Here is a 27867-nt window from a genome sequence, read left to right on the forward strand (position 1 = left end):
GTTCTATGCTGAAAGTGATTTTATTAGACAAAATTGATACTTCACCAACTAACTCGTTCTTGTGCTAAAAACTGTGCAATTAGATTTTGATGGCTATAATCTTTTACAGGGCATCGATTTTTTCCACCACCCTTTTCGGATGAAGAAAGGTAGACGCACCTTACTTTATAATTCCAAACGAAATAATTATAACTTTTAACTACGGGCACATTATTTATATATGATAACGTTTTGTATCTTATTTTATAGCTCAAGAATGAAGCTTTTTACGATAAATTTTATAATGTATTGTATATTATAAATTTATAATGGAATGATAGAATATTTGGTTGGTTCTGTATGAAACGTTTCCATTATCATATGGACTGAATAATGAATATCTACACGGTTGCCTGGCTAATTATAATTGTGTTAAATGGCGATCGATCGATTAGCTTTAATAATTCTCTTCGACACTTTTTACGAGTTTACACACGGCTGAACAATCGAATAAAATAATTATCAGTTTTTCTTACTAAATGGTCAAACGACCATGCAAAAAATCGCATAAGTTAAATGATAATCAACATTAGTAGTGCGGTTGGATGAAATTTTCTGCCTCGAGATTATTATCCAAATGCAACTCGTAATCCATTCGTAACCATCCACTCATCTTTGCGAGCCGTGATATCTTTATCGCAGTCCTTAATAGCGAATAGCTTTCCTTTGTGGACGACCACAATGAAACCCCGCTTCAGTTCATTCTTACGGGCTACTGTAAAAGTTAGCACTATTTAGCAATCGTACTCGAGTACCAGTCGTACCAGTGTACGTTGCTATACGTATTTTTGCTGCCTCCAAGGTTTGCAAACGCGCAGAAATTTGAAGTTTGTTTCATTGCCTCTGTACGTTTACTTGTATACGTTGTTCGCTGTTTTTTTCCGATGTAATTTTATTACTTCTATTACAAGCGTTTTCACGCCAATAAAATATTTCAAATAATAGATTTAATATACTTTACAAATTGGCTAACCATTAACATGAAAGATCATTGACGAACGTTAATCACGTTAGAAAATCTTGAGTATGAAGAAACCGTGTTTGGTGTTGCTTTTAGTCGAGACGTATCCGATTAATCCATAGCTAATATCAAATAAATCAATGATTTCTTGTGCACGAATACCGGATTCTCATCTACAATCAAATGAAAATTTTAAGCATAGTCGAATATTATTATTCGGTGGGAAAAATTTACCGTGATCCAAGGTGTTGCAACCAAATTGCGAGTAATCCTGATCATCGTAGAAGCACGTCAAAGTGATCTTGGGGAACACTCGCTTGAATATTTCCGTTGGATCCAAGTGCGAAACTCCACAAAGGCCCTGGTCGGTGCTCGACCAACAAGAGCAAGTCTTGTCCACAGGGTACGAGCATAATGCGACAGCCGACGAATTCACATCGATATTCCTCTTCAAGTCCTTCAGCTTGGCTATCATCTGCGCCGGTGATAAATTCAGAGCTATGACGATCGACCAAGATTTGAAGGCCGAGCCGTAGATTAGCGTGAAATTAGTGAATTCCGAGGTGCTCCATGGTTGAGAACGCGAAGAACTCGCGATCCATGAGCATCCAGTGCCCAACAGCGAGTACGATACAGCATCCAAACTGCGGGTCAAACATCACCGACCGCTGATTTCTCGCGCTTTCTGAGGAACAATGAATGTGCCATACCTTTTCGTTAAATGGCTTATGAACGCATTTATGTAGGTTTCGAATTTCCAATCCGGACCCTCTTGCCATTCTTCGATCTTCGACCGATTCAACAACACGATGAAGCAGTTGGAATCGGGGCTCAACGCGAGCGACGATAATTCTCTCATCGCCAAGTTGATCGAGTAGGTCTCCTGTTTGATATCATAATGATCGATGTACTCGGCTTCGAAGTAACTACTAATATCCAGCATGTGACACTGCAAAAGGGGCGTCGACGGGAGCGCAAGTCCGGCGCCTATATTCGTAACTCCGAAAAGTTCCGTTCCATCCAAAGTCATACGCAGAAATCCCGCTTCCGTATACAGAGTAGACCTAGGCAGAGACTCGACATATTCGGTGCAAACTGCGAAGAGCGATTAATCACATGTCGTTGAGTTTTACAAAAACAATTGCAATTTCGTCAATGCGATCGTGTCGCACGTACATGGATATGTTACGTCGGCAGTGTCATCGTAAAACACGTAAAACACCTTTGGTACGCATCTGAGTATTTGGCCAACCTCCCAGTTTCCAGTTATCGCAAGTGGACTGACTGGACTGATTGGATCACCGGCTAGCCGTTGGAAGTAAATGTCCCAAAATTCGCCCCCCTCCAGGAGAGAGACTCCGTTATTGTAAGGCGTTATCCACAGTGGCAAGATCAAACTCTCGAATTTATTTCTTTTCGAAAGCATCTTCCTGGCTTCCGTGCGCCAGCACCTACGGGCACAAGCAGTGACAGCCATGATATTACGCACCGATCAAGCTGGTCGCCTCGAAGTACGCACCGGCAAACGCCCGCAACCTGCGCCAGTTCTTTGGCGCTCAATCGTGCAAAGATTCTGTAGCGAATCTCGTCCGAGAACGCGAGATTTCCCCACGGTGACTGATCGTTGCTGCTCATGTTCGACCGCGAGATCACTCGGCAAGGCTCGGACCAACTTTTTCAAACGGATGTGCGCGGCGGCTGCTGTAACGCATCGTCTACGCGTTGAGCACGACGCAAAACTATGCGAGGGCATTTCGAGACAGGCACCGGCTTGGCGACTCTCACAAGTGAAACAAGGAAAATTGAGGAATAATACCGCGTTTACAACGTAGCGATGCCGATCGAACAATAACCGTCGTTTCGAATTCGTTGCCGATGTTCATTTTCAAGCCGAACGTTATAACGTCAAACTTACTTGCATATATGTGATTGCAATTTTATGCACAATGCTTTTCGTTGAATATTATCACCGAAAAATAACGATTAAAAATTATTGCATTTCTTTTAACATACCTTCTATTTAACAATAAATTTAGTTGACCGATATCGGTCGATTCGGTCGTTCATTTATAAACGGATGCTGTTTTTAGGTAAAAAATTTGCTTCTCCGGTTAACGACTTATAACTACGAAACCAACCCCCGACATTCATGATTGGATATAATAATTTCAAAGACGTTTATAATTCAATCAACGTAGTTCCAATTGAATTTTATGTTTTATACAGAACCAATCGATTCTGCTCGAACTTTGCTCGACAATATTCACCTTTTCAATGTACGATAGATACACGCAAGAGTTAGGGCTATCATTCATTACTCGTTGTTTTCAGTTTGTTTGCAGTTCGTTTACGAAAAACGTTACAACTTTTTTCAATGTCGCTGGGAGCTTCGATACAATTTTATCGTGGACTATATAGCATGGCAAGTAGCTCGTTGCGATTGTCGGCATTTGCTTTGCGCGAGCGATCGATTGTTTTACGGCAGTCAACACGGATCGCGCTGATCGCGCGAACACACGTCGTACGGCAGAAACGGCGCGGGAGGGCTCGGACCAACGACAGCGTCAAGCACACGGTTGACTTTTGTCGCGAAAGGCGCGAATAGCTCGTCGGCTGTACTCAACTGCGATTCCGGGCCCTCTCGAATTGCAATCAGAGTTGGACGCGCATTGAGCGTCGTTAAAAGCCCACTGATACGATAAAGAGCTGTTATTCCTGTGGCGCTCAGCTTGCCATTGGCTACTTTTCGGTTCTCGTCGGATTCTCGCGAGCGACGAGCCTACGGGAGATTTCTAGCGCACTCGAAAAAAATCCGACGCAAAATCCAGAGAACTCGCGCGCAACGTCTTCGTCATCCACGCTTATCCGCCGGTGGCTCGTTTCATTTGTCTCGATAGCGCTTTCAAAGTGATTTGACCGAGCAAACGAGGTCTATTCTGTGCCTGCTTATCGCGGATTGCGTCTTATCTTCTGGACATGGGATTTGGATCGATCAGGAATCGACGCTTTCCCGGCGGCTGGTCGAACGGATGCCAACCTGGTAAGAAAAGCTCATCAAAGAATTATCAATTTCCAGTCAAATTTTATTTCTACCATTAGCTCAGACAATGTATTATTTTCATCAGATTTCCTTTGAAAATGCACTTGAGTTGCCAAAGAAAGGTCATTGAGACTGTAACGCTATATGTATGTACAATCGTCACAAATCTAAAATCCTTACTAATCTACTTTTCGTGATCATATATTTACACTCGATATGTACAATTTCGTCAATTATTCAATATTCCCAAACGGAATAATAGTCAGCGCATAGATTAGATATTTGCAGAACATCAAATTTACAAATAGTCTTGCAAAGAAAAAATATACAATTAAGAAGTAGGTGTAACACTCTTGTCGATCGGTCATCGACGTAGGAAAAAAAGAAGCGAAAAATGGAGCGGTGATCAAAACCGCACGATGGTCTCGGGCAGACAATGATGCTCGTCCTGCTCGGAGTCGCAGAAGGCCCTGACGAAGTCGCGCAGCTCGGCCTCGCTCATCAATTTGACCACGTACTCGGCGCTGTCGGGCGAGACGCCGATGCGCTTCTCGAGGATCATCGCGGCTTGCCGTAGGTAGGTGCGCCTCGCGATTCCCCTGGCGTAATTGAGGGCGATGGCGTCGGCGTAGATCGGGTAGCGCTGCCGGTAGCCGGAGTCGGGGAAGGCCTCGACGAAGCGGCGGTCGGCCGCGCAGGCGACCAGCACGTCCGCGTCGCCCGTGAGCAGGTCGAAGATGGTCAGCTGCTGCTCGGCGGCGATCTCCTCGCCCTTGGCGAGCTTCAGCTCCTGGCGGCAGGCCTCGTAGAAGTCGGCCCAGCGCTGATCGGTGCGCACCAGCTTCCGGTTCTCGCGCTGGATCTTGTAGCCCTCGGCCAGGCCGAGCACCGCGTACTTGAGCGCGAAGGCCGCGTCCTCGGCGGCGGCGCGCATGTTGATCCAGGCGCCGTGCTTGAGCAGCAGCCTGGTCATGCCGACGCGGCGGGCGCCGACCGCCAGGTCGAACACGCGCGTCCGGTTCCGCTTGCCCAGGAGCCCGTTGACCGGGGCGCCGCGCGCGAGCAGCAGCTCGACCAGACGCACGTCGTTGGCCTTGACGGCGTCGCGCAGCAGCGCGAGGCTGCGCGCGCGCAGCCCATCGAGCGAGGCGCCGTGCGCCAGGCAGACCCGCATCATGTCCCGGTAGCCGAGGTCGGCGGCCAGCTGCAGCGCCGTCTCGCCGGCGACCAGACCGTCCACGGGCAGCACCCGCTGGCCCAGCAGCAGCTCGGCGATACCGCGGCTCCGCTGGCGCACGGCCCGGTGCAGGCAGTCGCGCGCCAGGCCGCGGGCGCCGCGGCGCAGCAGCAGCGCCACCGTGGCCTCGTCGCCGCACAGCACCGCCAACGTCAGCGGCGTGGCCGTGCACCCGTCCGCCCCGGCCTCGTCCTCCGCGTGGGCGCCCTTCCTGACGAGCTGGCGCACCACGCCGGGGTGGCCGCTCTCGATCGCCAGGTGCAGCGCCGACTTGCCTGCAAGGCGCGTCCTCGCAGTCGCGGGCCGGCCGACGCGGCGGCCGCCGGGCGACGGCGGGGCGACGACACTCACCGTCGGTCGGCCTCCTGGCGTTCACTTGGCTCGGCTCGGCCCGCCTCACCAAGGCGTCGGCGATCCTCTCGCTGCGGTGGCACACGGCCAGCTGCAGCACGCTGTAGCCCTCCACCGATTGCTCGTCCAGCTTCGCTCCGCGGTCCAGCAGCACCTCCACGATGTCCTCGCACTGCTGTTCCACGGCCATGCGAAGCGGCGTGCGCCCGTCGAACTTGCGGGCCGGGTTGACGTCGGCGCCGGACTCCAGGAGCAGCTCGACCATGGCGCTCGACCGGCTGCCGACGGCCACGTGCAGGCACGACAGCCCGTCGTCGGTCGTGGCGTTCGGGTCGGCGCCGGCCTTCAGCAGCGCTCGCGCGACGGTCAGGTTGCCGTTGCGCACCGCCAGATGCAGCAGCGTCCGCGACAGCGGCAGCGACGGCTGGCCCACCGACGGATGGACGTAGTCGATGAGCGCCTCCACGATGTTGGTTTGGTTGTAGATGACGGCCAGCGACAGTGCCGCTGCCATTGGTGCGTGCTGCTGCAGTGCCAGCGTGGAGGACGCTGCTTTCGCTGGAACTTCTGCAAATTACTTACGGCCGAGTCGCGTCTACCGCTGGCCCGGGCCCGAGTCGTACTGGCTCGCGACTCGCCGTCGTGACTCGGCGCCTCGCTGTGCGGCCATACGTTCTCGGCTCTCTCCGACTGCTCGAGCTGCTCCGGGCGCGATTCGTCGTTCGCGCTTGTTCTCGGCGTTGTCTTTGCCGAATTGCGTTCCGTGCATTCGCGTGCTTTGTAGACCGATATATTTTCGCCGCTGTCTACTGCTGTGTTTTCAACGTCATAGCTCAATGGTTTAATGGATCAGATAATGCCAGTACTGAATAATCACAATCGCGAGTTCATTCAATTTATAAACTTGGCGCTGCTCAAACCGCGACCTGGAAATTCCAGGGGACCTGTTGATTTCCGTGTACGAGAACTTGTCGCTGCTATTTACTTCGAATATTCTATGATTTTGATGGCCGATATGTCGAAAAGATCAGCCACTTGTTTCAATGGACTGTCTACGTTCAAGTTGTCGCAATCTTAAAATAAATTGCTCGGTAAAAAGTATTATTTTTTATTTATTTTCATTAAGTCGAAAGATCTATTCGTTACTTTGCGAATACTTTTTAATAAGATAAATTCAAACTCCTAGATGTAAGTGGCAGCATTACGTTGTAACATGTATACTACCTTTATTTCTCTATGATCTTGAATAATTCTTGTACAAAGAGATCGACAGCAAAATAACGATAGAAAGCTAAATAAACCTTACGTATGAAACAAAAATGTCGAAAAGTTGCTAATTATACAATTGTTAAATCCAATTAAAATAGGTTTTTAGTAGAAAATTGAGAGTTTCAAGTTTTGGAATACAGTTGAATTTGACAATTGCGTTGTTTCCTACCGAGGGGACACCTGTTGCAATACATCAAGGTGCTGCCCAGCAACAGAGCTATCTTTGACAAAAGATTGTTTTCTCTAAGAATCGTAAAAAGCAGCGTTCTGCGATGCTATCCGATTTGGCAAGTTCAATCAAGACTATCAACGAAACATGTTATCTAAGTGAAAGTTACGCTTATTAAATAAAAGTTTATTTGTTATTGTTATTTATTCATGAACACTAAACTAATAAATAGTAGAAATTAAGCAGAGCTTTCGATGGATTGAATTGTTATAAACCTAATATATTAGATTGAAAATGCCAGAAATAAGGACGCCAAGCGAGTGTGCTCGTCCACTTGTCGAGTATCCCCACTACTCTCTTACTTTCGAGCGCGCAAGAATTTCGCTCGACGTTCGATTTGATTTAAATGCAATATACAGACTTTAGGTGTAAATGGAAGAATCGTAAATGCAAATATGAATACCGTTGTAGAAAATGCTACGAATGCTTTAAGGAAGCAATCCAGCAATATTTTGCAAAGTACCGTAACGTGTCACGGCGATACGACTTATCCCCGGTTTACGAACTTCAATTTCCGTCCTGACTTATCACCGTTGCAAAGTTTCAATTGCAATGACTTTCATTGGAGAGCTCGATGAATTCGCCACAGATCGGAAGCTCGACAATCGTTCCATTAAAAAATTACTTATTTTGAGTGGTATGAGTTTTACAATCCGACATGGAAAAAATGTGAGAACGGCGTAACTTATAACACGGAAATTTATTGATAATTTTGCTTATAAACATGAAGATTCGATGATAGCTTTCTATTAATGCTATTTAAATTTTAGTAGATTCTTAATATTTCTATCTACAGTTAAGAACCAGTAAGTTAAGGCAAAAAACTTCTCCGCAGAAAAGCTGAAAACCTTGGATATTTTTATTTTTTATAAAAATGAAATAGTTGTCAAAGGAAATATGCTAAAGTTACGAAAGCAGCCCGGGGAATTCCTAATATCCGGGATGGTTTAGATTGCGATGTGTGCGAAAACATTGAAATTAGTAATGTAGAGCAAATGGAATAGAAGATCGCACCTTCTTCCGTTTGCCAGCAATCGAATGACCGAATATTATAAGTTCGGCAGTCTGTCGCTCGCCGAGGGAATCATTCAAGACTTAGCTTTCCTTATAGTCTCTGACTTTTGTTTGCTCGTTCACAAAGTACTGTGCTTCCGTGAATGCAGATTTTTTGGACGAAAGGATGAAAGAGTTTCATTATGTTAAGGCAGGTAGTAGTAAAATACGTGGAATAGAAAAGAATACGAATAAGTCAAGTCTGTCCTTATACAAGGAGAAAAAGAATCAGAAAATCTACACGAGTGCATTTTTTCCTAAAAGAAGATGATTTGACGTTAATGCCTCGTATTAAGTCAATAATGAAACGGGATCATCTCGCTATCATACCTCTTCCAACGATCTCACCCCTACTGAAATTAGGTCAACCGTTTCGAAAATATACGCCAAAAAAAATCAAGCCTAATACGGAATCTCCTCTTTTTTTAAAGTCACCAAAAAGCAGGAAGATTCTTAATGATTAATTTATTTAAATACCATTACATGATGTTTTTATTATAACCGCCTGTTTTCATGATTGAATATTATTGCGCGTGTTTAAAAAAGATTGAGTTGACATTCAAGTGAATAACAAATCTTTATTATTTCACTTACATGTTTACTGGTTGTCCGATTCATTTGCAATTTTTTTTTCTTACACTGCATGCATCGTAATTTTTTCAATTGTGTTTTTAACAATTTTTTTTTCGCACAAAAATAAAAAACAACTTGTTTGTTTACAGTATCACGGATTTTTCAAAGTAGTCATCAAAAAAGTGAAAAATTTGAAGTCATGAAAACATTGCGACAGTAGCACGTTGGTTTATTTCTTCATTTCGTCAGCCTGCAAGAGAAAATATTTTCATATTAAATATCTGTAATTAAAATTCAAGCTTACACGACTAAAAAACGGTACTATGTTAAAAAAATCAACTAATAGTCCTTGTATGAAGAAGAAATCAACTACGATTTGTCTCTACGAAAAGATTAATAATTTAATTTTCTCCTTCGATGATTTGTTTACAAAAAAAAATTGACCGGTTAACGAGAAAAGCACTTGTATCTCGCAAACGTTTTCTAAGAGCTATTTTGTCAGAGTGAAATCAATCAACGACGAAAGAGTAAAAAGCCACCTTTGAATGCTTCGAAATGCTCGTGAATGATCTGAATGTGCATTACAGCGCGAGCACCGTGTTCAGAACTGTATGAGATCGGGTTCGTCAGCTTCGAGGTACCAAGGATCATCTAAATCCCAAAGGTCGGACGGTAGGCACTCTCGGCCGGGTGGCGCTCCGGGTGTCGGTGACGGCCTCTGCGGCGGTGGCTGAGGCGGGTAATTTTCCAAATCGAAGAACCGCTGGAGTCGCTCCGCGTCGCACGGCAGGTACTCGTAAGGTTGTCGTCTGCGGACAAACGCGCGCGATCGCATCAACTCCCGTCGATGGAAGTGCGCGGAAAAGGCGCGAGGAGAGCCAACCTCGGCACCGAGTAAGCAGCTTGCTGCGGGCAGGCACTGCCATCGTCGAAAAGTCCAGCCGGCAAAGTGTCGGGTGGCTCGAAGCATTCCTCGGTCTCCACGGGGGGTCGGTGCAATTGAGCGAACGGGTCGATGTATTTTCCGCGCTCGCGCAAGTAGCGCCGTCTCTCCTCGGCGCCTGGGTCGTCGATCCCGTACTCGGGTACGAAGTATTGATTGTCGATCGAGGGGCAACGCTGCAAGACTGGGCTTGGTGGCTCCGGCGATCCAAGATACGGCGGCGTTATCTCGGATATCGGTGTGACATTTGCTAGCTCGTCGTCCTGCCAATGTTCCTCAATTTTATCAAGACCGTTACGGTTGTACGCCATATTTTAGCTTTCTGTTCCGTCGTTTCGGCCTCAATTATAAATAAACCTGATACCACTCTTTTTTTTACCAAATATTGATATTGAGTTTGGACCTGTAAGTTGATTGCATTTCCACCCACGTTCGCCACCGCCATAACAAAGTCACGTCGAGCTTGCTGCAAGTCCTGGAGCTTCGAATTGACGACCGCCGCCTCCGTTGCGTCCTAATCCGGAGAATTCGCATGAGCGGAGCCTCGCGACTCCCCGACATTCGTCGAAGTCCGCTCTCGATCGCCGAGCCGAGCTTCGGGGATTCGACGCTCGAGTCGCGGTCACCTGCTCGTCCAGTGTCTCGCTGATGAGCTGGACGCTGCGGTTGGCGGCCGAGCACGTTCCCGGCGCGATGGTCGACGAGGGCAAGGGGCTCGCGGGCGCCTGCTGCGGTATGCTGACGATCGTGGTCCTCTCCGAGTTGATGGTCCCGGGCGGTATGATGACGTTGTCGATGGGCCCGACCTGCAGCGGCTCGGCCTGCACGATGTCGGCGTTCATCGACGCGGCGAGGTCGCGCGTGCGCGCCGGCACGGCCGCCGCGGCCGCGGGGCTCCGCGGCGGGCCGCGCGGGCACGGCAGGGCGGCCCGCGACGTCGGCCGCGAGGGCGCCTGCTGCAGGCCAGGGCAGGCCGTCCTCTCGAGCGCTGCGCAGGCCGCCGGCTCCTTGCTCCTCGGCCGCGGGCACCTCGCCTGCGGGCGGTTCGGTCGGGTCGGTCGGCCGCGGCTCCGCGGCGCGCGCCGAGCCGAGCGGAGGCAGGGCGCCGCGAAACCGGGGCGAGGTGGCCGCGAGTGAACGCCCCCCCGAGCGCGCGCCCGCCCTGCCCCGAGCGAACGGCGCGCAACGAGCTCTCACGTCGGCAGGCCTGCGCATGCGCGCCTCTCCGCCGGGCGGGGCGGCCGCTCGCCGCGGCCGGCGCATCTGCTGGGCCTCCTGGCGCTCGCGCTCCTTGCGCTCCATGTCCTCGCGGAACTTCTCCGAGTGCTTGAGCCTCTGCATCATGGCCTTGGTCATCTGCGGCTTCTTGTAGTCCACCTTCTTGGGGCAGGCCGGCGGCGGGCCGCGCTTCGGGATCGTCGACTTCGCGTTGCGCACGTTCGGTCGAGCTGCGCGCGCGAACGGGCCATGTTCAAGCCGAGTCGCCGGGGCGACGCCGGGGATGGGCGCGGGACCGCAACGTACGCGCTCGGCATGGTCCCGCGGCGATGGCGGCCGCGCCGCCCGCGGTCTCGGTCGTCGCGGCTGCACACCCGCGCGACGCCGGCCGCGCGCACGCGCCACTCGCCCGGTTCATCGTCTCCTCGCGCGGCTCACTTGGCGCGTGCGACGCTTCCCAAGGCTCCTCACCGCGACGTCATTCTGGCTCTCTCGCGCCGCTTCGTTTCCATTTCGTCGTCCGCCGGAACTCTGCTGTTCAATCGTGGCGCTCGCTTAGGGTTTTTCTTTCCGAGAGCATCATTGGGGGGGCAAAATCACCGCGATGCTCGTGACAATGCAACGGGGATTGAAATCGCATGTGCGATGGTTCAAAACGCAAGTACAGAACTGATTGAAAAGAAAACAAACCGCGCAATAATTGACACACATTGTCGCATCTTTATTGAAGCGCGGAAGATGCTTTTGACGTATGATAAGCATCGCAGCTTCATAGATTATTGCTCATCAGCGTGGTTATTCTTTCGCGATAGTTGTTCTTTCGCCATGATAATGAATTCGATTATGGAGCGAGTGTACGACAGGTAAAATTCAATAACGAAAGTGATTGGTCAAAAGTAATAGAGCATATAGCGATCGCAACTTGCATTTTCCAATTGCTAAGGGGAAAAAAATACATGGCGGGTAGTCGTAGTTTGCGCTGCAAAAGAGAATAGATAGGATAGAAACTTACGTGAATTTTGATATGTGAATTGTAATGTCGAAAAGTTGACGAAAATTTTGTTGGTGGTGGCCAAAACGGTAGGTTGGAGTTTGTTGACAGTTACTCAAATTTGACTTGTCACATCGTTTGTTTTCAAAAGTGTGTTGCTTATTGCTTAATTCATACGATTGTCGTAATCTGACATTTACAAATTCGCTATCTGGCACGTGAAAGTACTGATTGTAATATAATTTGGAGGAAAATAGTGAAATTTCCTATAAATGAGCCGCAGCCTGTAACATTTATTTATAATGATATTCGAGGAATTTATTTGAATTTTGGCGCTGATTGCTTATTGCTTCTGAATATACCATTTCATTATTATGTGTATTATTATTGTTACTATAAAGCGTAGTCAGCTAAACACATTATAATTAAGTATATGTAAGTTTTTAAATCATAATGAAATTCAAATATTTGGATACTATTTTCTTCCTTAAGATCCATTGACAAAATTCTAGGTTTATGTTTCTGTCTCGTCAAATTAATTGAACAGAAATAAGAGTATATCAATATCATAATATTTACTTCGATTTAAATGTCTCGCAGCTGATTTAATATATTTAGACAACAATATGTGACAATATTCACTTTTCATTTAAACGTCTCGCGGCCGTGAGACAACTAGCGACATCTCTCGTACATCAGCGACAGTTCCAATTTCAAATTTCAACGAGTTGTTATTTATGTGTTGATTGGTACATTATCGTTCTTACATTCGACGCAAAAATATCTCAAATGCGCGCTAAAAATTTCTCATCTTCCATAGGTTAATTGCAGTAAAGAAACCTGATAAAGTTTCCTTTTTTTTCTATTTGACAAACACATAACGTTAAATATAAAAACAGTTTTGTTCACAAATATGTCAATGTGAGTGTCCTAATCAGATTGATCGTCTCTTTACATACTTTCTCTTTTATCTCTACAAATCTTTCAAGGTGAAATGTGATTGCATGACATTACATTAGTATACAAACCATTCATATATGTATGTACGTATGTAGCGTATAACCTCAAAGAAACCTTGCAAACAAGAGAGATAAGTAGTCGCGGCTCACCTTACAATTCTATATCTTTCGATCTCTGTCGTTCTTTCTCTTTCTTGCACACATGGTATAGATATACGGGACTGTACTGCCGTGTTGTTTGTAAGAAAGTGGACGACGTGACTTCGGCAGTGACAATCATGGCTGGTAAGTGCACACTGCGTTCTTTACTCGTTCAGTTTTCATTTGAAATTTTTATTCGTGTCACGATTATACCCAAATTTTCCAGGCACCTTCGCATTATCAAGTTATTTTGAGATAACTTTCCGAAACTTTCATCGACTATCCTGTGATTTTGCGAATTTTAGTGACATTTGAAAGTTCTCGACCCGTGTGAACGTTTCGTTCTTTTTAATTGTTATCGCAAAAGTTGACGAAAAAATAAAAGCGAATGTGCAAACAACATGAAACAAGAAAGTAACGTGAAAATTTGTTTTTTTTTGTTAAAATTTTTGTCGCTGTAAATAGAATATGTTTTAGTTGAATGATGAGCTTGCACTTTTTGCTTTTTAGTGTTTTATAGTTTGAGATGCAAATTCGTAAAACATGTTTAATTTATACAAAGCATTCTCGTGTGCTGTATTATCCAAAGAAAGCGCTGTAAACAGTCTGATAAGTTCAATTTACCAAAAATTACATTATTTTTTGGTTCCAGCGAGCAATCCATACAAAAATTTACTTCAGACCATTGAAATCAGAGGAAAACAGAAACACTTTTTCAATGTTACTGCTTTTGGCGAAAAATATGGTGAGTTGTAGCACTTGTTTATTAACAGAATGTCGACATATTGTATATAATAACGTATGAATTATTTCTGTGGTATTACAGATAGGCTGCCTTTTTCTATAAGGGTTCTTCTTGAGAGTGCTGTTAGGAATTGTGATGAGTTCCAAGTTAAAAAAGAAGATGTTGAGAAGCTGATGGACTGGGAAAAGAATCAAGCAATAGAAGAGGGTGTGGAAGTTGCATTCAAACCTGCCAGAGTTATTCTTCAGGTAAATATTTTTTCATTTGATAGTTAAATTATATTTAACAAAAAAAACTATCTTATAGTATTTGGAGTATATTTGAATGAATTTGTATTTTATTTAGAACGTTTTATTGTGTTTGAGAATTTCAATTTTTTTTATAAATATTGACATCAGATATAACATTGATTAATTTCTGATAAATTGTAATCAATAAATTTGACTTTTCATTGTGTACTTGATATGATATTCATGCAACCAATACAAATTATCTAATGTTTGTCTTCAGTATATTAGATAATATCGTTATCAGTGTCATTGCATTCAACTGCTTAATTATGCAAATACTGACTATATGTACTCATACTAAATAGGAATTGAGGTCGCTACCTTTTAGTATTTTATTTTTGCAATTCATTTAACTTCAAGTTAATTATAAATAGTAATAGTTTAATGTTTTTAAATAATAAATTTTAATATTAATGTTGCATTGTAATTATATAGATGGCACAACACTAATTCTAATCATTTTTAGGATTTCACTGGAGTACCAGCAGTTGTTGATTTTGCAGCCATGAGAGATGCTGTTAAAAAGCTAAATGGAGATCCTGACAAAATCAATCCAGTCTGTCCCTCAGATCTAGTGATAGACCATTCTGTTCAAGTAGATTTTAGTAGAAGGTAATAAAAAATTATTTCCAAATGTATTTCAAATGAAAAAAATTTATCAGTTAAAAATGTATTATTCTTTGTTTTATGGTAATAGTGAAGATGCTAGTAAAAAGAATGAAGAATTAGAATTCGAAAGAAACAAGGAAAGATTCATGTTTTTGAAGTGGGGGGCTAAAGCATTTGAAAATATGTTAATTGTACCACCTGGCAGTGGTATTGTTCATCAAGTTAATTTAGAGTATTTGGCCAGAGTAGTGTTTGATATGAATGACTACCTGTTTCCTGATAGTGTGGTGGGTACCGATTCGCACACTACTATGATTAATGGTCTTGGTGTTCTTGGCTGGGGTGTTGGAGGAATTGAGGCTGAAGCTGTTATGCTGGGACAAGCTATTTCTATGCTGATACCTAAAGTTGTAGGTTATAAATTGGTTGGTGAATTAACTCAATATGTCACATCTACTGATTTAGTTCTTACAATTACAAAGGTAATCGTATGCTTATACTTTCTAATATTTTTTTATTTGAATAACTTAAGCGCTGTCTGAAAAATTGTATAATTGAGTGCAAATGATCAGTTTCACTTTTTTGATTTTAAATTTAATTCTAATTTATAATCATTAAAATAGCATATAAATATTTAAAAATCAAAACATTAAAAAAGCATTTGTAAACAATAAAGGTTATTAATGATTATAAATATATTATAGAATTTGAGACAACTTGGTGTTGTTGGTAAATTTGTGGAATTTTTCGGCCCTGGAGTGTCGCAATTGAGCATTGCTGACAGAGCAACCATTTCTAACATGTGTCCTGAATATGGAGCCACAGTTGGTTTTTTTCCCGTTGACCATCAGAGTTTAATTTATCTTCGTCAAACTAGTAAGTTCACGTATTTATTATATTAAGCGATTTTCTAGATAACATTTTTTAATATGTACTAATGAATATTTCGTATTTATTTGTTGAAATGGAATGGTTGTGAAAATATCAATGTTTAACAAATATAATAGTTTGAAGATATGCTCTATAAATGATAACCAAATATAAACGACATTTTTTATAAAACTTTATTCAAAGCTGTAATATAATTTTTATAACAATATTTGGAAGACGAATAACATTTGACACAATTAAATTTAAAGGCCGTTCCGAGGAGCACATCGAGAGAATAGAACAATATCTGAAGTCCGTGCGAATGATCCGCAACTATGATGATGCCAAGCAAGATCCTGTTTTCTCGGAAGTTGTCACCTTGGACTTGGCCACCGTTGTTTCGAGTGTCAGCGGACCCAAAAGACCACACGATCGAGTTTCCGTTAGAGACATGAAGAAAGATTTCAATACTTGCCTCACCAACAAGGTAAATGAAATTTACAAAAATTGAGTACCTAGGTACGGAAATTATTTGCGGATTCGTGGCTATAAAAAACAACAATCAACCTTAAATCATAATTATGGCTTGAAAGTACTAGTAAGTACACTATACTACAAATACGCACTTACTAAATAATATAACAATAGTTATAAAGTATTAGGTGAAAAAATTTAAACAGTTGATCGTTGGGACAAAGTACTTAATCGAATATACATCACCCAATGACGCTATTAAAAGTCACACCAAACGGGCTTTGTGCATTCAATGTAGTACTTTACTTTGTCTTAATTTGTCTTCGAACAGCTTTAAAAAAATACGCAAAATACTACATTGCACAAAAACGAAATAAAAATAAAATAAAAATGAAAGAATAAAAGATGGATAGCGACTATCGGTATTAGAGATGGCCTATGGTGGACGTATTACAGGCAACGAAAGTGGGACAAACACTACCCAGTGACGTTTGAATAAGTGTCGCCAACAGGGTGGAGTTCATCTCACGTTCATACCCACAATGAAGACATCCACTAGCGTAAGGCAAACTACTTTTCACAAACTATGTTGTCAAATAAAGCAAAGCACGGGATAAACATCACCCAGTGACGGTCAATGCAGATGTAGGCGTCATCCAGGAGGACGTTCATCCCACGCGCTACTTTTTTTACCATGCACTACGTATAAGCAGAAAAATCGAACCATAATCTCCGGCGTCGAGTCTAATCCATCGATGATTTTTGCGCACTGTAAACTGCATAACTACAGCTGTGATATGAATATGCAACACATCAGAGCTGTAGTTTTTGCAGACTCCAGCACTACTGTGAGCAGTAAGTTGAAGCGATGTCTTCCACGATGAGGTTCCACATACGTAATCTTTGATAAACTAGCTTTATGATCTAAATGTACCATACAACTAGATCACCAAAGAATACGTATAAGGGATATATTGTTTAAGCTTGCCAACCAGTCTGGAAGGTGGAGGTAGAAGAGAGAGAGAGAGAGAGAGAGAGAGAGAGAGAGAGAGAGAGAGAGAGAGAGAGAGAGAGAGAACAGAAAAACCGCTGCAGCATTGCCATCGGCCAGGGACGAGTATTTCGATCTAGTCACGATTATTAAACTAAAGACGTGCCACTAGACCAATACTGCGCCCCTAACTCCGAGACTCCGTAACCGATGAGAAGTCCAAGAGGAAAAGATGACAAGCGAGATAGAACGCCGAATGAATCCTACCCGGTGAGGCTCGAAAATCAGCGCCGCCCAACCGGGACAAGATTACATCCGACGCTCTACCACTTCTACTTTACTCTACACCGAACACCGACGACTAGGTCCGTCATGCGCTTACCTCGGCACGTCCCCGGACGTCACGCACCACTCGCACCTTAGGCTCGACGCCAAGAGTACACTGATCGTGACGGTAGCGCGCCGCTCAGCTTTATAGTCGAGTCCCCACTCGCTTTGGGACTACTGCACCCCCGCTCGTCGCCAGCGCTTTTCCCACTTTCCGCCGATCTTATTGGCCGCGTCGCACCGACACCACACGAGGGGGTGGACGCGATGGCTTCTCTATCCGTCTCACTCTCTCTCTTCTCCCCCTCTGTCTTTCACGGTTTCGTGGATTTTCCGCTGATTTTCGCGCGCTTTTTGCCTCGCCACGGCGTCGCTCTCGTTTACGTGCCTTTTCCTAAACTATCGTCGGATTCATTCACTCGCGCGTGTACCATCTCATTTCCATTTGTCGACACGATCACGGTCAATCGTCGACGTGTACACACCTTCAAATACGCCTGAATCGCACAGAAACTACGAACTGCGCTGTTTCACGTAGCACGGCCATAGGCGACGTTGAACATCGTGATTCCGACACAACGATTAACGACGCTGCCGAACGGTCGCGTGGAAATTCCGCAGTTGGACGTAAAAATGAAAAGTGTCGAACGAACGCCCGCGCGAAAATGTTTTTGGGATAGAGCGTACGCGCGGCTCCACAGATTTTCAGAATGGCAATTTTTGAGCCAAGGGTAGAGGCGAGCAACGGCAAGCTGAAATTTTCCCGTAGGCGGAAATTTCACAAAGAGAGATCGCGAGAGACGACAGGCTACAACGCTTGTAACGGTCGTTTTCGAAAATTTTTGCACGCCGCACGTTACTCCGAAAACTCGAAGCTGTTGTCGATTTTGCTGTACATTTGGATTACGGATAATTTTGTGTGCCGTCTTCGAGCTCCGGAATATTATCGGCGACGCTTCTGTACAGCGACGAATTATCTATTCGTGAAAATGCCATATCGATCGGAAGCATAAACATCCGTGAGCTCGAAAGACTCGAAAGCCAGCGTTTATACACATAAGTGCGCGTGCGCGTGAACAATAGATCATAGTACAACCAAGGATCGCGATTGATTTTCCCAAACACGCACGGAGTCGAAGCTGTTCTCGCGTTTCCCCCGCTTTCGTTGTTGAGCTATCGCGCTTCCTTCTCGCAGGATGTTTTGCTCGCGACTCCAAACCAATCGATTTTCCTTTCCTTTTATTTTTCGTCGCGTCGCCTCGACGAGACCGAGCGTTGGCGAAAAATGATCACTTCGTCGTGAATATCGAAACTGTTGTGTCCGTCGCGTCGAAACACACCAGGAATTTGACTGTACGTACGCGGTCGGATTTTTCGTCCACGTTGCTGTTATTACAGTTCAAGTATTTCATTCGTTGCCGGTCACTGACTCTATCCCATCGGTTGGCAACTTTGTATTTCTGTTCGCTTTCTTCTTTCGAAGATTGTGCTGCGAATCTCAATTAAAAGCGTTTGTGAATTTTGAAAAATGGTTCAATAATTTTCTGTGACGCATTTGTTAGAGACAAAAAAAAACTGCATTTCCCAATAAATTAACGGAAGGCGAATTTCGAAAAGCAGTCAAGCAGCGACGAAAATTAAATAAATAAAAAAATAAAAAGGAGAAAAGGAAACGAAAATGTTAGTTTCCAGGAAGCTCAGCTGCTATGCAGACCTCGAAAAAATTTCAAAGCCGTCCGCGTCGTTTCTCTCTCTCTCTCTTTTCTATACCTGCACCATCAAGATGGAAAAGCCATTAGCTGTGCAAGGCCACCGCATGCCTTTTGAAACGAGAGAAGCAGAGAGAGAGAGAGAGAGAGAGAGAGAGACCCCTCCTATTGTCATTAGAGCGAAAATTTTTGGAGTAGTTTCAAATTTTCAGGGTTGAAAGTTGTTCTAGGCATAGTTGCCGATATTAAATTAAATGAAGCGTCTCTCTCTCGCTCTCTCTTTATCTCTTTGTGGACTCTAACGAGCGAGATACGGCAATAGCTTTCGGATAATTAAGTAGAATGGAATGCGCGACGTAAGAGGCATGTGCCTGTTTCACGTCGAATCACCGCTCGATGATCTATCAGTCCGAAATTTTCCCCTGCAAATGGTTTTTCGAATTACGCGGCTCGTCGTAAAAACAAATCAGTCGGCGAAATTTGAATATAATGTATAAGAGTCAAGCGGCGCGGTGCAACGTGCAAGAGAATCGCTGATCCGAGAGTTTAGCATGGCACGTATCGTTTTTCGTTTTGCGCTAAACACACACACACACGCGCGCACGCGCGCGCGCACACACATATACACACACAGCGATTCACTCGCATTTCTTTTCGGTGCTGCGTTGTGCAATTCCTCTTCGTGGCATACTTGCGATTTTGATTTGAAGTTATCACGCGTTAAACTACGTCAAATTGTACGACTGCAAGTTTTCCTTCGAGTTGGATCCTTCTCCTTTGCTTCTTTCTCGCTGGATTGCGCGAGCCGTTATGTTTTTGGTGTTACACGAGTGACAGCGAAAAATAGCACATTTTGCGATGAATTTCGCTTATTCTTGGTGCTGCGCTCTATTTTACGTGTCGAATCGATCACTCGATACTCGATCGCTACTGCAGAAAGAAAACAAAAATTTTGTTTACGAATGAAATGAAAAACACGCGAACAAAATACTTCGCTAACATAACATCGCTCAGCGAATTCGCCGTTCGTTGCGATTTTACTTTCGACTGACAATTTCATATGCCAATATCGCAATTGTCACTGATACGGGCACAAAAACAGTTGCCACTGAAAGAAAGAAAAGGAATCGCATCGTCGCCTCATCGAATCAATCATGTAAAAGCTTGATTCGCGCGCGATAACGAGGTCTTTAACCTATGGGAAGTCATGTTGTCAGCAAGAATCGGAAACTCAAGACTCTATATTTATATGCCCACGCGCGTGTGTCTATAATATCGAGAAGGTCGCTGACATTTAGATACAACAGACAAAAGTCTTTAGAGGCGAGCGAAGAAGTCAAGTTTGGATGCACACCTGCGCTACGACCGAATATGCCGTCCCACACTGCACTTTTTCTTCCTACCTTTCGCATGCATTATTTGATTTGATGTGAGAGGTCGTTCGTTTCTGGCCGAATGACAAGAAAAGTTATAAAATATAATTGATACGACACTTGCTATTTGTCCTTAAAATTTGTTCGAATAGCACAATTTCTGGGTAAACAAATTATTGTAATATATCGTTCGCCGTAAATAACAACAATTAGCGATTGAGCTTACATCAAAGGTGTTAGTCTGTTTTAACAAATAATAACAGAAATTGATAAAAATTGAGTATTTGGAACTCGCACGATTTTTTTGATAAATGTTATAAGAGAACCGAGAAATTAGACGATGAAGATGCTACGTTTAACATGGACATTTATGGAAGCGTCCCGAAATCGACAACGGAAACTGATAGCATATTATACATACTAGCAAATTTTTGAGAATCAATAGAAAAACGTTTGGTAAAGAATCCCGCAAAATTTAAGCACCTGTTATAATGCTTTTCATTAAATTATTTTATTAATTTAAAATGGGTGGAGGCATTGGGGTTATGCTACGATCTGTCAATTTTTTTTATACAACACACTTTCGCGTATTATTTAGTTCGTTCTCAAACTGGTGGAATATGCGAGCTTGAATTTATTCATAAACATGTTTATTTTTTCTAATCATGTTTTCCGACTAACTTAATTCGATTTTCTTGCCGATAATATAGCTAATTACTGCATAGCTTTAAAAAACAGTAACGCCCTTGATGTCGTCGGTAAACATAACCGATAAATATTGTAGATTTCATTATGTTGAAGTAATTCCAGCCTTTATGAAATATTATAAGTTGTATAGTGCTTGGGGAATGACACTAATAATTTAATAAAAATGAATATTAAACGAGCATTAATCATTACAAAATTACAGGGTGTAGAGATCCCTTAATAAACGCGTATCGTAAATTACATTGTGACTTAATATTTAATTTTCGACCAAATTAAAGGACATCGCAGGTAGCTTAAGATTAAAGAATGAGGAATGTCTCCGACGTTTTATGTGAATTGCAAATTATTGACATTTTTACTACGACATTGACAAATTTACTACGACATCCCTTTAATAGCTCGACAACAATTAACGCAAATGCAGGAAAGATAAACGTAAAATTTCACGGCGCTGCAACTATGACAATGCGCGTCGTCATGGGCGCATCTGAAACATAATTCCAAGCATACGGCAAAAATCGCCTGCCTGTTGTGACCAAATGAGCTGATGTTTGCCGAATGTTTTCAGGTCGGGTTTAAAGGTTACGGGCTGAGCGGGGACAAGGTGAAGGCCGAGGGAGTATTCCAATTCGAGGGCAAGGACTACAAGCTGCGCCATGGCTCCGTCGTTATTGCCGCCATCACCAGCTGCACCAACACGAGCAACCCCAGCGTCATGCTGGGAGCAGGTAGAAGCGCATCCTCGGATGGAAGAGCGTTTTCGCGCTGTTGCCGATTTTCCGGTTTTTCCCTTTGCACGTCTTCCTTCCTTCGTGACTAAGTCAGAGCGCCACTATACTTGTTTGTTGTGTTCGTCGCTCGTCGGCCGTTTCTCCGATAACGAACGCATTATCGTTCTACATCCGAGCGCTTAGTTGCCCCGACAAACAACCCTTCGCGTCCATTTTACAGTAATGCCCATCCCGAATGGCGAACGAAGTAACGTTTGCATGGGAACGATGCGTCGACACAAGCGGTAGACATTAAACAATAGAGGGCAATTTCATCTAACGTCATTGTCATCGGCTACAGGTCTGCTGGCGAAGAAGGCAGTGCAAGCCGGTTTGACAGTGGCCCCTTACGTGAAGACGTCGCTGTCGCCAGGCTCGGGCGTCGTTACTTACTATCTAAAGGAAAGCGGCGTCACCCCCTATCTCACGCAGCTTGGCTTCGACATCGTCGGCTACGGATGCATGACGTGCATCGGCAACAGTGGACCGCTTCCCGACTCTATGGTCGAGGCTATCGAGAAGGTCAGCTTTTCTTCTCTTTTCGGCTTATGTACAGAAATCTCTATCAGCAACGTTATAAATGCTTTTGTATGTTTTAAAGAAAACTTCCGACATTGTTATATGGGAAAAATCGTTACAAGTGATTGCAAACGACAAATTTTACGTTTACGAATTCACATAAATAATTTATGCATATGAGTACAAACCAAAAAAATGCTTTCGGAACTTTGACAATGCTGGAAGTGAAAAACTGCAAAAAATGTTCTAGGTAGGTCAATCCAAACGATTTACAACGGAAAATCACCCATGTAGTTATGTGCCGATTTTAAAGCTAATTATCTGAAGTCCTTACTTACCTACTACAAGTTTGTGCTACGTCCTTAAGATTGAAGTCCAATAAAGAGTTTCGATTTAAGTGTAAAATAGATACCCACAGCCTGAATCTCAACGAACTGAACGCAAATAACGAACTTGGAGAATTTCACTGAAGCAGTGAAAATTTCAGTAGTCTGTAATTTATTGATAACTTATTGCCAGGTAATTTTTTACCGGAAACATATTTGCAATGAAATTTTTCATTATCCATAGGTATCTGTAATTGTAGATGACTTCAACAACAAAAAATTTGCCCGAAACCATAGTATTAAAAAGAAAATGTGAATAACAATGACTGAGTATATTTAAAATAACAGTAGATATCTAATGCATTGTGCATTTAAACGAAAAATTAAATATATAGTGATTTGCGTGGTCGATAGTGTCATTCAAGCATCAAAGGCACTATTTATAGAAATTCCAACAATGGAATTAAAAAATAAACACAAAAAAACGAAAATTTCCTCGCTAACGTTTTAAGTTGAAATTAACGTAGTGAACGAACGATCGTCGAAAAACATGTACTCCAATTCGTGCTTTCCACACGTTTTTTTTAATAACCCTGTACCTAACATAGTCAGGAAAAAGATTCTCATCTCGTGTGCCTCTCCAGTGCCTCGCACTCGTTAGGTAATGTGCTATTTTTCAGCTATAAAACTCAGCGATACTATTGATGCGCACGCCGATCGTGGCGGCGATGGGGGTGTGCGGACAACTATGCACGGTTTGGTTACACGCACAAACTATTGTGCACAATAATACGGCGTGAATCAGCGTGTATCAATTCTTACGCTATGATACGGTGCACAATAATTTGTGCGTATAATAAAACCGTGCACAATAAAATTGTCCGCGTGTCCCGGTAGGAGTCGGAGAAGCGTTCCTCCCGATCAACTCGTGATTATCGAGTTGTCTTGCTTGCAAAATTGATTTGCACGGCTTCAAACGCTGTGCTTAGAGCAATGTTGAAAAAAAAATTGTTTTTTTTATTTATAAAGTTTTCTCTCTAGTCTTACATGCCATTATCGGAATTTATATAAATAATGCCTTTGATGCTTGAATGACACTGTCGGCCACATAATCACTATATATTTAATTTTTCGTTTGAATTCACAATGCATTAGAAATCCTCTATTATTTTAATTACACTCAGTTATTGTTATTAAAATTCGATAACCTTTAGGGAACCATTGATGATAAAGCAATAAGTATTTTTTTAATCGAAAAGTAAAATAACAATAGGAAATAATACGTTACATATTCAGAATTAAATATATTGATCCTTTCGGATAATCTTTCTAAACAATCTAATTTTTTTATCTCACAATTATGAATAAAACATGTTTCAATATTTCTCATCGTCCTAAACTATTTTTTCCATCGTGTACACTTCCACGACAAAAGAACAAAAGTACGTTGTTCGGATGAATTATTACTTTAGATATATAGAGAAGAAACATTTTCACAAGTCCACGTGCGCTAAGCCTTGGTTGTCCCGAGGTGTGGTCTTGCCATTTTTCTCCCGCGGTGCGTGCAGAATTTTTCGTGCCCGAGTGGTCAAAAAGTAAAAACTTTTGCCCGTGCCAGCGGGCGGTAACTTTCACTTCTCGACCGCTGCCACGAAAATGCAGAGATTCAGTTATTTTTCCAGCGAGCCGTGCTGGACTTCTAGGCAAAGCTCGGCGAAAAACATGACTCAAATTCGGGCTTTCCACGCGTTATTTTGAAAGATACTTAACTTGTATGATTCTCATTTCGTGTGCCTTTCCAGCCTCTCTTCACTCGGATCACACAAGACAAGAATTTACTTTCCCGCACTAGTTACCTAATGTACTGTTGCCACACTAATTTGATAATAAACTATTTAATGCGAGAATGACTGAACTAACTATATGACTGCGAGCACATAAAACGAAAATGTACTTTTTGGGGTCGTAGGTATGCGAAATTTTCTTTTCAATGCTATGGCTCCGGGCAAATTTTTTGTTTTTGAGGTTGTTCGTCATTAAAAAATTTCGCTGCAACTATATTTTTTTCGGTGAAAACTTATTTGGTAATAAGTTACCAACTAATTACTAATTACTAACATTTTCACTATTTCTGTTAAATTCTCCAAATTCCTATCTCGCGCTCAATTAGTTGGAATTCACATTATGTGAATCTATTTCAGACTTCAATTAAAGATCTTTATTGAACTTTAGTCTTACATATGTGGCGACAAACTTGTGAAAATAAGGCTTTTAGATAATTAATTTAAAAATTTGCGCATAGCTGAACGGGAGGTTTTTAATTTCTGGTACATCTAAATGCTGACTATTGTAAAAATAATAAGTCCAATCGTATTTTACGTGAAAAATACGTAGACAATATATATCGCAAGATTTTTAAACAATGGTTACTATCCCGCCTTACAAACATCCTTTTCATATCGTACTAGCCCTTGGCTCATCCAAGACACATAAATAACTAATACAGATTCTGCAATAGTTATTTTACCGAAATTTAATCAGGATGGAAGTGGTACTCTGCCAATATTGAATTTTTATTGTGCCCTAGCTCGTAAACAAGTAATTTATAAAATGACATACAGATTCTAGGGATATTTATAAATTTCAAAAAATATTGTTAATTATATGATTATTTATATTTTTTAACATTTTTGCAAATAGCGCAATGTATTGTTATTGAAAAAAAATGTAAAATAAATTTTGATGTGTATTGATTTTTCTACAAAATGATTTCAGGAATAAATGCCGACAAGCTCATCTTGATAAGACAATTAGAAAGATACAAGCAAAAAATTAAAGAAACAACTTTTTCGTCTTAAATACATAAATAAATAAATTTCTACTACTTTTCATCGCTCATAAGTATCTTTCTTATTAGGTACACCTGCCGCGATGAAATCAAAATAAAATAAACGCATTGTTCAGGCAAAATATAGATTCATAAACTAATATTCAATTTTACGTTGTAATCGTCTGAAATAATGTAGATTTTTAAGATACGGTTAAAATTCAATTGCTTAATAACAGTTTAACTAATTTGCAGAACGAGTTGATTTGTTGCGGTGTCCTTTCTGGAAATCGTAATTTCGAGGGTAGAATTCATCCAAACACACGAGCAAATTATTTGGCATCGCCTCTTTTAGTGATTGCCTATGCTATTGCTGGAACTGTTGACATTGACTTCGAGACGGAGCCGCTTGGTAAAACTCAATTATTAATTTTCAAATACCGAATAAGTTCATAAAGTATTAAGCATGACAAATAACTAACGTACACTAAAGTGATTTATGAGTCTTTCTAATTATTATGATAATATTATTAAAAATGAAAATTCTTTCTGTTTTTTTTTAAATTTGATTATAAAAAATAGAAACAGATCAATGCGGTGTTTTCCATCTATAACTGAATTTCTCAATCAATAGGACACCGAGCAGACGGCAAAGAAATTTTCTTACGCGATATCTGGCCTACCCGCTTAGAAATTCAATCTGTTGAACAGCAATACGTTATACCAGCGATGTTCAAGGAAGTGTATGGAAAAATTGAGAGAGGCAGTAACAATTGGGCCAATTTAGTTGCTCCAAGTGGCAAACTCTATCCATGGGATGAGAGCTCTACATACATCAAGGATCCTCCTTACTTTGAAGGCCTTACAAGAGTAAGATTAATGTGACAAAAGAAAATTCATATTTACAATTATATTGTTATATATTAAAAGCTTATATGTAATTAGAGATCATTTCGCAAATAATTTTCTGACAGCGGCACAAAAAATTTAGAACTAGTTTTTTATTGTCTTGTTTATAATGAAATATTTTGAATTTTAAGTGAATATTTACAAATACTTTACTTCTTATGACAGGATCTGCCACCGATTAAATCTATCAAAAATGCACGAATTCTTCTCAATCTTGGTGACTCAGTGACCACAGATCATATTAGTCCGGCGGGAAGCATTGCTCGCAACTCTCCTGCTGCCAGATATTTATCTAAGAAAGGGTGAATTAACAATAATTTTTTAATTTAAAAAAAAAGATAATAAAATTTTATATCATTCTAGCAATATTTAGTTAATTTTTTTGTCAAAGAATGCGGTTATTGTGTGATTCTCTCAGATTAACATTTGTTTGGCATTTTTCAGATTAAATCCAAAAGACTTCAATTCCTATGGGTCTCGCCGAGGGAACGATGCGGTTATGGCTCGGGGAACTTTCGCAAACATTCGTTTATTGAATAAGTTCATTGGTAAAGCTGGACCAAGGACTATCTACATTCCTACAAACGAAGAGGTATGTCTTTTTCGAACTTATGTCAAGTGACATATTAATTTTGTTTGAAAGAAATGTCTACTATACAATAATGAAGAAAGATTCCTATTTGTCAATATAATATTTTTTACCCTATTGTATTTAAAATACTTCAATGATTCAAGACGTTTAAAGTATAATCTAAATATTGTGCATATGTTAAATTATATAAAATTGTTTATCATCCAGAAGTTGATATTTCCAGTTATTTAATTTTTATACGCATTTGATATTGTATTAATAAAATATTATTTACACTGAAGTTGAAAACAATTTTAACTTTCAGATGGATGTTTTTGATGCCGCTGAAAAATACAAAGCTGATGACACTCCTTTGGTTATCCTAGTCGGCAAAGAGTATGGTTCAGGATCGTCTCGCGATTGGGCGGCCAAAGGTCCTTACCTTCTCGGTATTCGAGCAGTAATTGCTGAATCGTATGAGCGTATCCACCGTTCCAATCTCGTAGGAATGGGAATTATCCCATTGCAATATCTGCCAGGTCAAACAGCAGAAAGTCTTGGACTCACTGGTCAAGAAACTTTAGACATTGACGTTCCAAAAAACTTGCAGCCTGGGCAGAAAATCCAAGTTAAAACTGATAATGGTCAAAGCTTCGAGGTGATCGTCAGGTTTGATACGGAAGTCGATCTCACATACTTCAAGCACGGCGGTATTCTGAATTACATGATTCGTAGTATGATTTGAGAGAGAGATGAAGATTTTTTAAATTACGTTTGAGGGAAATGATTAATTTTAGTGCACAATGATTATTTTGAAAACTGTATGTCTAATATAACATTCCATA

General features: G+C 42.2%; 4 protein-coding genes across 5 annotated transcripts; 1 reads left to right on the top strand and 3 right to left on the bottom strand.

The window, feature by feature from the left end:
• Nucleotides 1-47: 47 nt before the first annotated feature.
• On the bottom strand, nt 48-2741 carry LOC131671334 (uncharacterized). The gene is made up of 5 exons (XM_058947691.1): nt 2520-2741; nt 2177-2451; nt 1711-2095; nt 1235-1644; nt 48-1173 (listed from the first exon to the last, which is right to left on the bottom strand). Exons 1-5 carry the CDS (start codon nt 2633-2635, stop codon nt 1112-1114), a joined length of 1248 nt encoding a protein of 415 aa, XP_058803674.1. The 5' UTR covers nt 2636-2741; the 3' UTR covers nt 48-1111.
• Nucleotides 2742-3976: 1235 nt separating this feature from the next.
• LOC131671374 (cytoplasmic aconitate hydratase-like) lies at nt 3977-27770 on the top strand. Of its 2 annotated transcripts, none has more exons than XM_058947748.1 (14): nt 3977-4040; nt 13657-13749; nt 13831-13997; nt 14506-14651; nt 14737-15130; nt 15353-15524; nt 15788-16005; nt 21669-21828; nt 22172-22392; nt 25798-25954; nt 26177-26412; nt 26617-26753; nt 26896-27043; nt 27348-27770. In XM_058947748.1, the coding sequence occupies exons 1-14, from the start codon at nt 3977-3979 to the stop codon at nt 27765-27767; spliced, it is 2733 nt and encodes a 910-aa protein (XP_058803731.1). In that variant the 3' UTR covers nt 27768-27770. The 2 variants fall into 2 exon arrangements, with proteins under 2 accessions (XP_058803731.1, XP_058803732.1); XM_058947749.1 differs by lacking the exon at nt 3977-4040 and adding an exon at nt 11990-11993.
• On the bottom strand, nt 4296-6473 carry LOC131671375 (putative ankyrin repeat protein RF_0381). The gene is made up of 2 exons (XM_058947750.1): nt 5629-6473; nt 4296-5552 (listed from the first exon to the last, which is right to left on the bottom strand). The coding sequence occupies exons 1-2, from the start codon at nt 6140-6142 to the stop codon at nt 4447-4449; spliced, it is 1620 nt and encodes a 539-aa protein (XP_058803733.1). The 5' UTR covers nt 6143-6473; the 3' UTR covers nt 4296-4446.
• Nucleotides 8762-10451, bottom strand: LOC131671377 (uncharacterized). Its single transcript, XM_058947753.1, has 4 exons — nt 10075-10451; nt 9636-9958; nt 9292-9561; nt 8762-9002 (listed from the first exon to the last, which is right to left on the bottom strand). Exons 1-3 carry the CDS (start codon nt 10138-10140, stop codon nt 9354-9356), a joined length of 597 nt encoding a protein of 198 aa, XP_058803736.1. The 5' UTR covers nt 10141-10451; the 3' UTR covers nt 8762-9002; nt 9292-9353.
• Nucleotides 27771-27867: the final 97 nt, after the last annotated feature.

This window comes from Phymastichus coffea, unplaced genomic scaffold (genome assembly GCF_024137745.1).
Source record: "Phymastichus coffea isolate CEN01 unplaced genomic scaffold, Cenicafe_Pcof_1.1 PCOF00124, whole genome shotgun sequence".
Taxonomy (NCBI): domain Eukaryota; kingdom Metazoa; phylum Arthropoda; class Insecta; order Hymenoptera; family Eulophidae; genus Phymastichus; species Phymastichus coffea.

Coding starts and splice junctions, on each gene's coding strand:
- LOC131671334 (XM_058947691.1), bottom strand. CDS start 2,635: ATGAGCAGCAACGATCAGTCACCGTGGGGAAATCTCGCGTTCTCGGAC. Junction 2,096..2,176: donor TGCCGACGTAACATATCCAT/GTACGTGCGACA, acceptor CGCTCTTCGCAG/TTTGCACCGAATATGTCGAG. Junction 1,174..1,234: donor TTGCAACACCTTGGATCACG/GTAAATTTTTCC, acceptor ATTTGATTGTAG/ATGAGAATCCGGTATTCGTG.
- LOC131671377 (XM_058947753.1), bottom strand. CDS start 10,140: ATGGCGGTGGCGAACGTGGGTGGAAATGCAATCAACTTACAGGTCCAA. Junction 9,959..10,074: donor AAACTCAATATCAATATTTG/GTAAAAAAAAGA, acceptor GAACATTGGCAG/GACGACGAGCTAGCAAATGT. Junction 9,562..9,635: donor GCTGCTTACTCGGTGCCGAG/GTTGGCTCTCCT, acceptor GTTTGTCCGCAG/ACGACAACCTTACGAGTACC.
- LOC131671375 (XM_058947750.1), bottom strand. CDS start 6,142: ATGGCAGCGGCACTGTCGCTGGCCGTCATCTACAACCAAACCAACATC. Junction 5,553..5,628: donor CGCCAGGAGGCCGACCGACG/GTGAGTGTCGTC, acceptor CGCGCCTTGCAG/GCAAGTCGGCGCTGCACCTG.
- LOC131671374 (XM_058947748.1), top strand. CDS start 3,977: ATGGGATTTGGATCGATCAGGAATCGACGCTTTCCCGGCGGCTGGTCG. Junction 4,041..13,656: donor GTCGAACGGATGCCAACCTG/GTAAGAAAAGCT, acceptor TTTTGGTTCCAG/CGAGCAATCCATACAAAAAT. Junction 21,829..22,171: donor CAGCGTCATGCTGGGAGCAG/GTAGAAGCGCAT, acceptor CATCGGCTACAG/GTCTGCTGGCGAAGAAGGCA.